Source organism: Typopeltis vanoorti, chromosome 9 (assembly GCF_054136105.1).
Source record: "Typopeltis vanoorti isolate ZY-2024b chromosome 9, IOZ_Tvanoo_1.0, whole genome shotgun sequence".
Classification (NCBI taxonomy): domain Eukaryota; kingdom Metazoa; phylum Arthropoda; class Arachnida; order Uropygi; family Thelyphonidae; genus Typopeltis; species Typopeltis vanoorti.
Genome location: NC_143557.1, coordinates 141,767,678 through 141,782,781, shown reverse-complemented (window position 1 = coordinate 141,782,781; position 15,104 = coordinate 141,767,678). Strand labels below are relative to the sequence as shown.

The 15,104-nt window shown below is 36.2% G+C and overlaps 1 protein-coding gene across 2 annotated transcripts in view; it reads left to right on the top strand.

The window, feature by feature from the left end:
- Positions 1 to 15,104, top strand: part of Nulp1 (Nuclear localized protein 1) — a 362,638-nt gene that overhangs the window by 154,277 nt on the left and 193,257 nt on the right. For both annotated transcript variants that reach the window (XM_090397712.1, XM_090397711.1), the window contains exons 6-7: positions 1,411 to 1,510; positions 12,020 to 12,113. In XM_090397712.1, coding sequence (XP_090253838.1) covers positions 1,411 to 1,510; positions 12,020 to 12,113 — 194 coding nt within the window. The remainder of the gene's footprint in view (positions 1 to 1,410; positions 1,511 to 12,019; positions 12,114 to 15,104) is intronic.

The following is a 15,104-nucleotide window of genomic DNA, read 5'->3' as shown; positions in this document are numbered from 1 at the left end:
TAACAAGGAGATGAATCCACAGTAATATATTTCAATTTTGCAAAAGACTTTGATAGATTGCCATATGAATGACAAGCTGGTGATTAAATTGGAACAGATGAGGTATGATGGTAGATTAGTACATTGGATTTGAGATTGACAGTCTGATAGGTATCAGCAGGTTGTGTATGAGGGAGCAATATCCCAGAAGAGGAATGTTGCTAAGGGTCTGTTTGGGGGAACTGTTGTTCAATTTATAGGTGAATAACATTGGAAAGGGCTTGAATGGTGATATGTAGTTGTTTGCAGATGATGCAAAGTTGAGAGTAGAAAGGATGTTGCAGCTGCTACAGGCCATACCAAAAATTAGCTACCCTTATCTACTTACCTAAAGATCATCTACAAAATCCCCTGCTCCTGTAAATTTAAGTACTTTGGACAAACCAAAAAAAAAAAAAAGCTGAAGATGGAAAATATGTCCATCTTCTACACTACAACAGTTCTTGGGTGCAACTGCTGTAGTGAATATTCTCCAAGCCTAAATAAATTCAGATGCGTGACATTTGGCTGCCAAAAATCTGGGAGACCATCAATGTGAGACTTTTTATCACTCGCTCAGTTGGGATCATAGGAACTGACTTTTTTTTTTCAAATCAGTCTGTGTTTGCCTTCCTGCTGGTGTGCCTGCATGTACTTATTTTCTTTATTTCCATGAACATGTTCTTGGTGACCCAGGCAAAATATTGGATTCCAATGTAACTAACTAAATGAATTTAGTTAAGTGTTAATTTTAGCCATGTGCTTTCTCCATTAAACATGTTTGGGGAGGTGGGGAGATGGTTAAGCAAATATCAGATGTTGAGAAATTGGCGACTGGTATTCTGGTGAATAGATGGACAGTTTATGTTAGACCATCGGTAATAGCAAATACCCCTTCCTTTCTAGCTTGATGTAGAAGCCAGTTTCACTGCTGAACATTGAAGTTCTCCCAAGAAGATTTCACTTTTTGGACATTTAGAGTGCAGATAAAACTTTCCTATATATTCAGGATATTTCCATTTCTGTCCACAATGGTTTCACTTGCTGCTATCAGCATGAGTTGCATTCGCATTTTTCACCATGTGTCCTTAGAAGGCAATCATGAATGAATGACATGCACTAAACCTCATAGTCCACGCATACATTGCTGCATTGTATAGGTACATGGAAAAATGTTGTAATGACAGTGCATGAACATGCAAAAAAAAAAAAAAAAAACCACTAAAGTACAAATAACCTGCTCATCCTAATTTTATGAATTTATGCCAAAAATGAGTGGTGTTACATTTTACTTTGTGAAATAGTTGTCAGTATTTCAAATGCAGCTATCCTAAATAATACATAGTAATAAACATTATATGCTTCAGTGAAAAATTGCTTTTTTTTTTAAAGGAACTGCTTCATGTCCATCCTTATCATATTGATGCCTTGATCCAGTTCAGTGACATATGCAGAATAGCAGAAGATTTGCAGACAGCAGCTGAACTGATAGGTATGTAAAAGTTGTGCCACATCACATCATGCATGTTAGTTGTAGCTTAAATTTTTTAGATAAAAATTTGTTTTGTTCAATGCATATCCATGTGAATTGAAAAAGATAAAATCTTTCAAAATTGTATATATAAATACATATCTCAAGGACAGGTATTTCTTCTGATATATAATTTTCACTAGTCACAGTTTAGATATTGTAAGCAATTATAAGTTACTATTTCATTCCTAGGATCACTTTAGGATCCATCCATAATTTCATTAGATGTCAGCAGACACTGCATGTTTGCTCTGTACCTCAGTAATATGCCACATAGATTCTCTCCAGCAGCCTGGCCCTATGCTTTTTTTTTAAGCCTCAACTGTCTGACGATCTCTAACTCCTGACACATTGCACCCGTCTGTCTCATATCTCATTGAGATCTGCCACTTTCCCTTTCTACTTTGAGAAGTCCCCCCCTTCATTCTTCTGATATGTCTTTATATTCATGTATTTTTAGCTTTCTTTTGTCTTAAGGAGTCTCCAAGTCCTGCTGATCCACTATAGGAATCATATATTGTTGAAGCTCAACAGTCTTCTTTAAAGAGCTATAATTTTAGTAGTAATAGTAGACTTCTGTAATGGCTATAATAGTAGGCTTCTTCAGATTCCATGTTGTACATCCATAAGTTGCTGCTGAAAAAAAAATATAGCTGTGGCCACAATTTTTAGTCTGTTCCTGGAGATAGAGCTATCTTTCTGGATTTTCTAGATTAACTAAATCTCTGACTATTGTCTTGGCCATTTCTGATCTTGATGTCCTTTGAACAGCAATTTTCCATGATGATGGGTCCTAGATACTCAAATTTCCTAACCACCTCAATTACTTCTCCATTATAGTATGCATGTTTCTCAGGTCCTTCTCTGTTTAAACTTCCTCAACCCTAATACACAAACCATAATGTTAGTGTTAATAGGGTTGAGCTTAAGCCACTACTCTTGCTAATTTATATGATATCAAGAATTCATTCTAGCTCTTCACTATCATTGCAGAGGAGTGCTCTGGCCTCAGCATCTCTCAGGTTGCTGACCCATCTGTCACCTATTTTAATTACTATCTTGAGCTTATCCAATGCCACACACACATGATATCTTTATCATATATGCTGAATAGGTGAAGAGAAAGTAGGTATTCTTGTCCAACTTCTTTGCCTACCAAATTCCATTATAATAAAGTCAAAAACTTTTTGAGTCATATGTAAAGTGTATCACCAAAGGAAGTCATTCTTTACAGTTATCTTCCTGAGGTAAAAGATCTGATCTCTGGTACCATTGTCCTTCTTGAAATCTGTATATTCCTCATGCATCTCAGCTTCAACTTTGATCTTGATCCAATTGCTTACTGATGTGGCAGCCTATGAAACACTTAAACTTCTCCTATGGTGTTAGCTGCTACTTTCAACTTTGCACCTAAGTAGAAATGGAACTATCTGAGGAATCTCTTCCAAATTTTCCTCACCTCTCTCTCTCTCCTATATATTGCCTCACCAACTCTGTTTTTCCTATACTTGCTAACATTAAATTTAGCTAAATGTTTGCCTGAATAGTTGTGCCTCCTCTTCTTGCACTGTATGTTTACAAAATTTTAACATAATATTTATTCTTGTCATGACCTCTCTATTTAATCTCTTATATATAGCTGGCCTGGTTGGCTGAGTGGTTAGCATATCCACTCTCCAGCCAGAAGCCTGTGGGTTCGAATCCTGCCATGGGCATGGATCTTTGTGATTGTCTGTGAAAATACTAGTGGTGGTGGGCAGTAGATGGCATTGGTGTAGATGATGCAGTTCGCTGTAATTGGTGGCTTGAGTGGTGGAGACAGAAAGATGTAGAGTAGGTGCCCTCCCTCAATGAGTCTTTGGACTCCTTAGAGGTGCCAAGTAATAATAATAACAATATTGTTCAGTCCCCATGTCACATTTTTTTTCCACTCATCTCATGTTCAGATACATATTTCTCTTAGAACATTTTTGGAAAATTATGGAGACAACTACCGTGTTTGAGTAAAACTTTAGTTTAATATAAACCAAAATACGTTTCGACCTTTATATCAAGGTCATCTTCTGGAGCATATACACTATATACAGAGAAACAAGCTGCACTACAATCTACTTGGTTTGCTAAAGTTACTGACCAACCGTTACAACAATTATTGGCCTGAATTTTTTTGGAAAAAAAAAAAAAACCAAACCCTTACTACATTAATGCTAGAGTCCTGTTATTATTATTATCTATTGGTTGTAAAATTACATTGGGCTGAGGAGCAACAAGTCTATATATATATATATTAACATGTTTATACATATAAATTCAAACCAGTTAGTATGGAATGGTTTCCAATACTGGCTGAAGGTTACCTAGAGTACTGGAGTATGCTAGATACTAAATATTAAGTGGGCTGAATATGTGCGATCCAGATTCTTGGAATTTTTACGGCACCATTACTGTTGGTATTTGTGAATTTCGCAGTGGTTTATCAGAATTTCACAGCCTTCGTGAAATTCTGATTGAAATATTCACTGCTATTACATTGGAATGAATCTGTTTTGTCATCACCCAAACAAAACATCCTGGCTTCTTTCTTCTCCAATTCCTGTATGTTGCACCCTAGCAAATACCTACAACCATTTCAAATGCTCACCACACAGTGCCCTCTTTTTTTTTTTTGGCCATAGAAAAGAATCTTATCTAAATTCGATACCAAAAAGGTTCCTAGGGGTGCTTAAGGGTCAAAGCTGTATAACTGAGAGGATACCTCCACATTGCCTTTAAAGGAATGCAGAGAACCGACCAGGGCTTCTGACCTAATGTCCAATCCTCACCTTCTCGTGGTGCACCCTGTTGGGTATCTACTTCGATACTGAACAAACGAGGATGGGCTGGCAATTTGTGATTTGACTGACCAAATTGTATTCTTATTGGTTAAACCAAAATAAAAAATGATGGTACAACATGACATAATTTCATGCCAGCTGGGGCGTCACCCGGTTAAACAAGGGCCCTGTTGTTTTCACCAGGGAACCAGGGCGAACACCGAAAAGTCAGCTACTGGAACAAATCTGAAAACAAACCCCAACTCAATATCACCAGAGTTAAAGATCGGTACTATCAACGTAAGAAGCCTGAATGGCAAAGAAATGGAACTAGCTGAGGAATTAGATAAGTACCAGATCGACATAATAGGGGTGACTGAAACAAAAAAGACCAAAACTGGTGAGATCTTTCTGAGCAGTAAATACAAAATGTTATATTCAGGCAATGATAATCTAGGAAAAAAAGGAGTAGCCATAGTATTCAACACAAAATACGAGGTTAATCTTCTTGAATGGCAGTCAGTTTCAAGTAGAGTAATGTGGGCAAATATGAGAATGGGGAACTGGACAATGAGACTTATTTGTGCCTATGGTCCCACAGAAGGTTCTACTAAGGTAGAAGTGGAGGAATTTTTTGAAGCTTTAGAAAAAGCAACTGACATAATGAAAAATGAAAAGTTGGTCCTTGTTGACTATCTAAATAGCAGAGTAGGAAATGATTGTGAGATATACAAAAATATTTTGGGAAAATTTGGAGAAAAGAGCAAAGCTAATAATAATTGGCAAATATCTGTTGGATTTCTGTTCAGGACATAGACTGGTTATTACTAACACCATGTTCCAACATAAAAATGTGCACAAATTCACATGGAGAGAAGAGGCAAGGAATAAGAAAAGTCTCATTGACTATGTTATTGTTGATAGTGATGTTTTCTCCCTGGTGCAGGACACCAGAGTGTACAGAGGATTTGAAATTGGAAGTGATCACTGTCTAGTCTTGAGCAAGATAAAATTGAATTTCATATTGAAAAGAATAACATGTAAGAAAGTTTTAAAGCGAATAAAAGTTGAGCAGCTCTCAGATGTGAAATGTAGACTAAAATACACAAAGATTATTGAAGAAAAAATTAAAGAGTTTGAGAACAGGAATCAAACCTTGGAGATTCAGTGGCAATCTCTGAAGACAACATTGATTGATTCTGCCAGAGAGGCATGTGGTGAGGTTGTCTGTAAGGATAAAAAAATCAGAAATCCCTGGTGGACACAGGAAGCTAAATAGGCAGTGAGGGAAAAGAAAAAAGCATATCAAAAGTTCCTGTCAAATAAGTCAGCTTGTGCTCTTAGAGAATATAGAGACAAATGCAAGAATGCTAAACACTGTGTAAAACTAGCTAAACAAAAGTCATGGGAGGACTTTGGCAAGAACATAGAAAATAAATATCAAGAAGGTGGCAAAATATTCTGGAGGTTGTTGAAGAAGCTTAGGAATGGAGGAAAGAGTGCTGTAAAAGGAGTTAGAGATGATAAAGGTGACATGAAAACGGGAGAAAAAGGAATCCTTGAAATATGGAGTTATTACTTTGAAAAACTTCTAAATGAAACAAGCAGTGATGACAGCATAGTGGTAAAAAACACTGACCAGGCATGCAGTCAGGGATACATATCCATACTTGAAGTAGAAAAAGCCATCAAAGGCTTGAAATGTGGAAAGGCAGCAGGAGTAGATGATGTTAGACCAGAAATGCTGAAGTATGGTGGTATAAGAGTCTTACAGTGGCTTCACTGTATAGTTCAGAAGGCCTGAACAGAGGTACGAATTCCCGATGATTGGAGTAGAGCTCTCATAGTACCCATATATAAAAAGGTTAATAAAACTGCATGTGAGAATTACAGAGGTATTTCCCTACTGAGTGTTCCTGGTAAGATATATATGCAAGTATACATAAAAAACGGTTGAAGAGTATTGTGGAAGAAAAGCTTGGTGAAGAACAAGCTGGATTCAGGCCAAATAGAGGCTGTCAGGATCAGATCTTCACTTTACGACAAATAGTCGAGAAAGCATGGGAATATAACAAAGATCTGTGTTTAAGTTTTGTCGATTTGGAAAAGGTATATGACAAGGTGCCAAGAGAAAAGCTATTCAATACTCTGCAGTTATATGGTGTCAATGGGGCATCATATCAAGCAATACTTCGTCTTTATTTGAGTTGTAAGTCAGCAGTTAGAATTAAAGGAAGTACAGGAAGATGGTTTAATGTTAAATCTGGTGTGAGACAAGGATGTACATTATCCCCTCTGTAATTCATTATATATATGGATCACATTATGAAGGAAAGTGGTATTCAACATGATATCAAAATTGGAGATGTTAATGTCAGCTCTTTGCTTTATGCAGATGATGTTATACTTCTAAATAAATCCGCTACAAGTCTGCAAGATTCTCTGACTAAATTGAATAGCTGTTGTAATAGATATGGTATGAAGGTCAGCAATAAAAAGACAAAGACAATGAAAATAGGAAGAATCGTTGAAAATGTCAACTGTGTTGTGAATGGAGAACCTGTGGAACAAGTAAAACATTTCAGCTATTTCATCATCATCATCATCAAATTCCTGCCATGTACCCTCAAGGGGTGTACAGGATATGACAGTACTACATGAAAAAATTACATCATTACTAACTTCCTATCTACAATTTTCCTCCAAATCAGTCTGTTACTTCTCAAGACTCCAACATTATCAGATCTTATATTTCTATCATCTAAGGCACTTTGTACCGTATCAATCCACCTATATCTTGGTCTTCCTCTGGGTCGTTTTCCTGCCAACCTGGCAGAGATCACTTGTTTTGCTAATCTTTCCTCTCCCATTCTATTTAAGTGACCATACCATCTGAGATTAGCTCTGCTAACGCATTCCTGGATGCTGACAATGTCAAGTTCTTTCCTAATATCCTCATTTTTAATATGATATTGCCATTGATGCCATCTGTTCACGCCTCTAATCTTTCTCAGGACTCTCATATCTGTGGTCTCTAGTCTTTGGTCAAGTGTTTTACTTCTGACCCAGCTCTCAGATCCATAAGTTAAAATTGGTTTGAACACAGTCTTGTATACAGCTAATTTAGTGTTCCGACTAATTTCTTTCTTATTCCATATGAATTTATTCAATTGACTTCCCACGATACCAGCTTTGCTGATTCTGTTGTCTATTTCTATATTTAGTTTACCATCTTCAGTAAAAATTGTGCCTAAGTAGCTGAAATGTTTTACTTGTTCCACAGGTTCTCCATTCACAACACAGTTGACATTTTCAATGATTCTGCCTATTTTCATTGTCTTTGTCTTTTTATTGCTGACCTTCATACCATATCTATTACAACAGCTATTCAATTTAGTCAGAGAATCTTGCAGACTTGTAGCGGATTTATTTATAAGTATAACATCATCCGCATAAAGCAAAGAGCTGACATTACATCTCCAATTTTGATATCAGGTTTAATACCACATTCCTTCATAATGTGATCCATATAGATAATGAATAACAGAGGGGATAATGTACATCCTTGTCTCACACCAGATTTAACATTAAACCATCTTCCTGTACTTCCTTCAATTCTAACTGCTGACTCACAACTCAAATAAAGACTAAGTATTGCTTGATATAATGCCCCATTGACACCATATAACTGCAGAGTATTGAATAGCTTTTCTCTTGGCACCTTGTCATATACCTTTTCCAAATCGACAAAACTTAAACACAGATCTTTGTTATATTCCCATGCTTTCTCGACTATTTGTCGTAAAGTGAAGATCTGATCCTGACAGCCTCTATTTGGCCTGAATCCAGCTTGTTCTTCACCAAGCTTTTCTTCCACAATTCTTCTCAACCGTTTCTCAAGTATACTTGCATAGATCTTGCCAGGAACACTCAGTAGGGAAATACCTCTGTAATTCTCACATTCAGTTTTATTTCCCTTTTTATATATGGGTACTATGAGGGCTCTACTCCAATCATCGGGAATTCGTCCCTCTGTCCAGGCTTTCTGAACTATGCAGTGCAGCCACTGTAAGACTCTTATACCACCATACTTCAGCATTTCTGGTCGAATATCATCTACTCCTGCTGCCTTTCCACATTTCAAGCCTTTGATGGCTTTTTCTGCTTCAAGTATGGATATGTATTCCTGACTGCATGCCTGGTCAGTGTTTTTTATCACTGTGCTGTCATCACTGCTTCTTTCATTTAGCAGTTTTTCAAAGTAATTACTCCATACTTCAAGGATATCTTTTTCTCCTGTTTTCATTTCACCTTTATCATCTCTAATTCCTTTAACAGCACTCTTTCCTCCATTCCTAAGCTTCTTCAACAACCTCCAGAATATTTTGCCACCTTCTTGATATTTATTTTCTATATTCTTGCCATTCACAACACAGTCCTCCCATGACTTTTGTTTAGCTAGTTTTACACACTGTTTAGCTTTCTTACATTTGTCTCTGTATTCTGTAAGAGTAAAAGCTGACTTATTTGCCAGGAACTTTTGATGTGCTTTCTTCTTTTCCTTCACTGCCTCTTTAACTTCCTGTGTCCACCAGGGAGTTCTGATTTTTTTATCCTTGCACACAACCTCACCACATGCCTCTCTGGCAGAATCAATCAATGTTTCCTTCAGAGTTTGCCACTGAATCTCCAAGGTTTGATTCCTGTTCTCAAACTCTTTCATTTTCTTTTCAATAATATTTCTGTATTTTAGTCTACAGTTTACATCTGAGAGCTGCTCAACTTTTATTCGCTTTAAAACTTTCTTACATGTTATTCTTTTCAATATGAAATTCAATTTTATCCTGCTCAAGACTAAATAGTGATCACTTCCAATTTCAAATCCTCTGTACACTCTGGTGTCCTGCACCAGGGAGAAAACATCACTATCAACAATAACATAGTCAATGAGACTTTTCTTATTCCTAGCCTCTTCTCTCCATGTGAATTTGTGCACATTTTTATGTTGGAACATGGTGTTAGTAATAACCAGTCCATGTCCTGAGCAGAAATCCAACAGATATTTGCCATTATTATTAGCTTTGCTCTTTTCTCCACATTTTCCCAAAATATTTTTGTATGTCTCACAATCATTTCCTACTCTACTATTTAGATCCCCAACAAGGACCAACTTTTCCTTTTTCATTGTGTCAGTTGCTTTTTCTAAAGCCTCAAAAAATTCCTCCACTTCTACCTTAGTAGAACCTTCTGTGGGACCATAGGCACAAATAAGTCTCATTGTCCAGTTCCCCATTTTCATATTTGCCCACATCACTCTACTTGAGACTGCCTGCCATTCAAGAAGATTAGCCTCGTATTTTGTGTAGAATACTATGGCTACTCCTTCATTTCCTTGATTGTTATTGCCTGAATATAACATTTTGTATTTATTGCTCAGAATGATCTCACCAGTTTTGGTCTTTTTTGTTTCAGTCACCCCTATTATGTCGATCTGGTACTTATCTAATTCCTCAGCTAGCTCCATTTCTTTGCCATTCAGGCTTCTTACGTTGATAGTACCGATCTTTAACTCTGGTGATGTTGAGTTGGGGGTTTGTTTTCAGATTTGTTCCAGTAGCTGACTTTTCGCTGTTCGCCCTGGTTCCCTGGCGAAAACAATGGGGGCCTTGTTTAACCGGGCGACACCCCAGCCGGCATGAAATTTTGTCATGTTGTACCATCATTTTTTATTTTGGTTTAACCAATAAGAATACAATTTGGTCGGCTAAATCCCAAATTGCCAGCCCATCCTCGTTCGTTCAGTATCAAAGTCGATACCCAACAGGGTGCACCATGAGAAGGTGAGGATTGGACATTAGGTCAGAAGCCCTGGTCGGTTCTCCGCATTCCTTTAAAGGCTATGTGGAGGTCTCAGAGAATCAGCAAAGCTAGTATGGTGGGAAGTCAATTGAATAAATTCATATGGAATAAGAGAGAAATTAGTTGGAACACTAAATTAGCTGTATACAAGACAGCAAGTTTTAACTTATGGATCTGAGAGCTGGGTCAGAAGTAAAACACTTGACCAAAGACTAGAGACCACAGATATGAGAGTCCTGAACAGATGGCATCAATGGCAATATCATATTAAAAACGAGGATATTAGGAAAGATCTTGACATTGTCAGCATCTAGGAATGCGTTAGCAGAGCTAATCTCAGGTGGTATGGTCACTTAAACAGAATGGGCAAGGAAAGATTAGCAAAACAAACGTTCTCTGCCAGGTTGGCAGGAAAACGACCCAGAGGAATACCAAGATATAGGTGGATTGATACAAAGTATCAATTTTGTATCAAAATATCAAAGTATCAAAATTGATATGGTACAAAGTGCCTTAGACGATAGAAATATAAGATCTGATAATGTTGGAGTCTTGACAAGTAACAGACTGATTCGGAGGAAAATTGTAGATAGGAAATTAATAATGATGTAATTTTTTTCATGTAGTACTATCATATCCTGTACACCCGTTGAGGGTACATAGCAGGAATTTGATGATGATGATGAAAGGTTCACTAGTCCTGATGGCATTTCTCCAGTTTTCCTAAATCTGTGCCTAAAAGTTTGCTCTCATTGTATGTCACCTTTTTATGCTTTCATATTTCATTGGTATATATCTTGCAGCCCAAACGTGCACTTACCGGAGTGCATAACTCCAACCATAAAATTCCAAGATCGCAGTGTGATGGTATGTTCCAGTTTTCTAGATTTGTGCTCAGACCTCTGTTTGTGGTGTCACAAACACTGAACTCTGAGAGGTATCTGAACATTCTGAACAATATAGTGCTTCCCACCTTGTGGCATTTCTATGGAACTCACCATTGTTTCTTTCAGTAAGGCAACACATTGTGTCATAAGGCTGCTGCTGTAACTGCATGGTTTGTGGACATGAATGTCACCACACTTGACTGGCCTCCACTGAGCCCTGATCTCAACCATATTGAACATTTGTGGGATGAACTGGAGCATCGCATGAGGTCATATTTTGCTCCACAAGAGGCCAGAACCTTGTTACATGCCTATAGGAAGAATGGTCCAAAATTCCCACTGATCACTGTCGTACACTTGTGGAAAGTGCGCCCTGTAGGATTGCTGCAATTATTGCAGCAAAAGGAGGTTCTATATCTTATTAATGTGGGCACCGTGACTGTTTGTTCCTCACACTATGTTGTCCATTGACTTCTTTACAAGAATTGTATATACATATATGTATAGAATTAACAATGTCACAATTAATGTTGAAGGGGGCCTGTTCTGTTAACATTAATTGTTATTGGATGGATATTTTGTTTCACTCATTAATATCACTAGTTTCCAAAATAACATCAAGAAAAGAAAATTACATTAATGGGATGGTTGGAATATAAAAATTTCCAGAAAACACTTTTATATCCATCTAGTTAGACTGAATATACTACCTTATTAAATACAATCACCCACTCACTATAAAATTACTAAAGTTCTGGAAAAAAATATTCATTAGCAACTCAGTATTGCAAGTCTTCCACTGTAACAATTTGTTTGATCCTTACAAGTTTTCTATAGTGAGGATTGACTGTAAATAATAACAGTGATGACACCAATTTCTTTAATTGATTTATGAATGATCTGTTTTATAGAACGTGCGTTATATTGCCTAGAGTGTTGCTTTCATCATATGTTTAATATTACACAAGGAAAATGTCGACTTGATTATAGAAGAGCTGAAAACAGGTAAGTTGAATATATATATATATATTTTTTTTTTCAACTATATATATATATATATGTGTATATATATATATGTAAATGCATTTTATTTAAAATAATCATCTCAACAGAACTTGAAAAGGATGCATGTTATTTCACACTTTTGTTCATAAATCTGGAATTATGTAAATAAGTAAACATAATAAAAAATCATTAAACATTTAAGTTTGTGCATTAAAAGCATGGAAAACTTTCGTGTTTGGATTATTTTGCATTAGTTTCTTTTTAGTAAATTTTGAAAATTAAAATACTGAATTAGTGCATACATATTGTGAGTTGTATTTCAAAAAAAAAAAAAAAGTAGAAGGAAGACTACAGAAAAGCCTGGCATAAATAAAATGTTGCAGATATTGTTGAAATTGTTTCCCATTATCTAAATAGGATTTCCATTGTTGTGTTGTTGTCGAGTCCATCGAAGAGCTTCTAGATATGACAGTGGATCTGTAGAACTGCTTTGGCAATCTGTTGAACTTTGGTGGAGTAGAGCTTTTCTCTACGGTTATTGTCAATTTTTTGTAGAGCAGCAGCATTTGCTGGACAATAATAAATATGGACAGGTGTTAGTTCAACTGCTGGACAGTTTTTGCATGTTTCATAGCTCCTATTGCCGTCTGGCTGAATTTTCATGCCTTTAAAATGTTCCATTCTTAGTCTGTTGATGATTGTGGTTATTTATCTGTTTTCAGTAATTTCACTGATTTCATTCTTCTTGATAGTTTGTTTTTGCCAATCTTATTTTAGTGATAGAGTTAGCACCAATTAGTGATTGTGGGTGTAATTTTTGAGTTAAGTATCTTGCTTCTTTGGCTAGTCTGTCTGCTCTTTCATTGCCTTCAGTATTTACATGGGCTGGTATCCATTGCAGTGTGCAGTTCTTATTTTTCAAATTTAAGATTGTTAGTAGTTCATGAATTTCCTGTGTGAGTTTTGTTTTTCTATTTTTTTAATGCCTCAAGTCCATATTTTGAGTCGCTGTAGGTGGTTATTCCTTCTGTAATGTTTATTACTGGATTTGAGAACTGTTTGTATGGCTGTTAATTTACAAGTGAAGTTTGAAGCTATTTTGTCAGCTGTGGTTTGGATTTGCATTTCCATGCCTCCAGGTAGAGTTAGAAAAACCCCTGAACCTCCTTGGTTGAGTGCTTCATCAGATGATCCATCAGCATAGGCAATGACATGGTTTGGATTATTTAAGTGATGTATAGTGTCAAGTTCTTTTCTTTTATTTTCTTGCTGTGAATCCTTTTTTGAACAAGGTTCAAGGAGATTTAAGTTTATCATTGTGTTTTTTGGTAGAATAATGGAAAATAATGGCTCTTTGCTTATTTCAATGGACAGGTGCTGTAAGTCAATCTATTTTCTAATTTCTTGATTATATTGTAATGTAGATGATCTCTAGTCTAGATTTTCTTGTCCAGGCATCAAAAGTCCTGAGTGTGATGTGATCCTGTTGGTGGCTCATGATTCTGTTAGTGAATTTAACTGTGGAGGGTTTTTTTCTGTCTTCTAATATGTGAAGCCCACACTCTTGTTGAGCTTTTAAATTATTTGTGGATGAGACTGCACCTATGATAATTTTTGCTGCTCTTGATTGTACTCTGTCAAGTTTTTCTTTTGAGCTAGTAGAAGCTGGAGCTCAGATTGATGAGGCATATTCCATAGTGGTTTGTATGAGTGCCATATATGTAGTTTTGAGTGTCTTCGGTTTTACACCCCCACTTTGATCCACAAAGTCTTTTGATGATATTAAGCTTTTTAAAGAGCTTTATTAGATGCACAGGTATCCCTTGCTTAACGCGGTAAAATTAATTGCGGCAATCCATTGATATACGCGGCAAGAGTTTTGATTAATGCACCTTTAATCATGCGGAGTTCTCAGCTGATCTGATAGATACATGCAAAATGTTTAATATAAATATTCTTACACAATTCAATGTATAGCTTGGAGGTCATGAGTAGCTGTGCTGAATGCACAGCTACTCATGACATGTGGAATATGTTACGAGTGATATTCCACACTGTTTTTTGCTGTCAGTTTGGTTTAACACGTGTTATGTAAAGGTTTGTGATATTTGACAGTAAATTGTATCTGAGAGATACCGCAACCCCCGATGTCAGTATAGTATGGTTTAGTTTTTTTTTTTTTATTCTTTGTTCAATAATTTCTAGATTGTAACTGAAAATAAATAAACCATCATACATGTCCTCTAGGTGATGTGCTTTATATTATGGAAAATACAAAGGAAAGTGATCTGGAGCTTACTCCACCTTTACTACGAGTTGTCCATAAGGTTGCTTATGCTTTCATCCGCCGAAAAACTTTTAGTTTCTATATATTCGGCCGAAACTCTTGTAGTTTCTATATTCAGCTATGAAATAGTGTTGGATTCAATATTTATCATACATGTCCTCTAGGAGATGTGCTTTACATTATGGAAAATACTACTGGAGCTTACTTCACCTTACTACTTTAGTTGCCCATAAGGTTACTTATGCTTGCATCTGCCGAAACTTTTAGTTTCTATATATTCGGCACAAAACTCTTGCAATTTCTATATTCAGCTATGAAAAAACGTTGGATTCAATGTCCACTTAATTTGTGTTATATTTGCAGTGTTTTTTCTTTGTTTTATTGCTCCATTTTTGAAATTATGGATTCTACAACCGACACTTCAATCTTCATATCAAGATCATCATCTGGAGCATACATAAATATACAAGACAAGCTGCGTTACATTTCAAACCGTAAGCTAGAGAAACAATGATTTCATCACATGCTACTCACTGGCATGACCTCTAGTGAAAATAAAAAAATAAAAAAAATTACATCAAAATAGATTTAATTTATGATTATGTGAATAAACATTCTTGCTTATAGATGGTTTTCCTTCCAGTAATGGTGATGTCCTATTTCTATTATTACAATTGTTATTTTTGATTTAAAAAAAAAAAAAA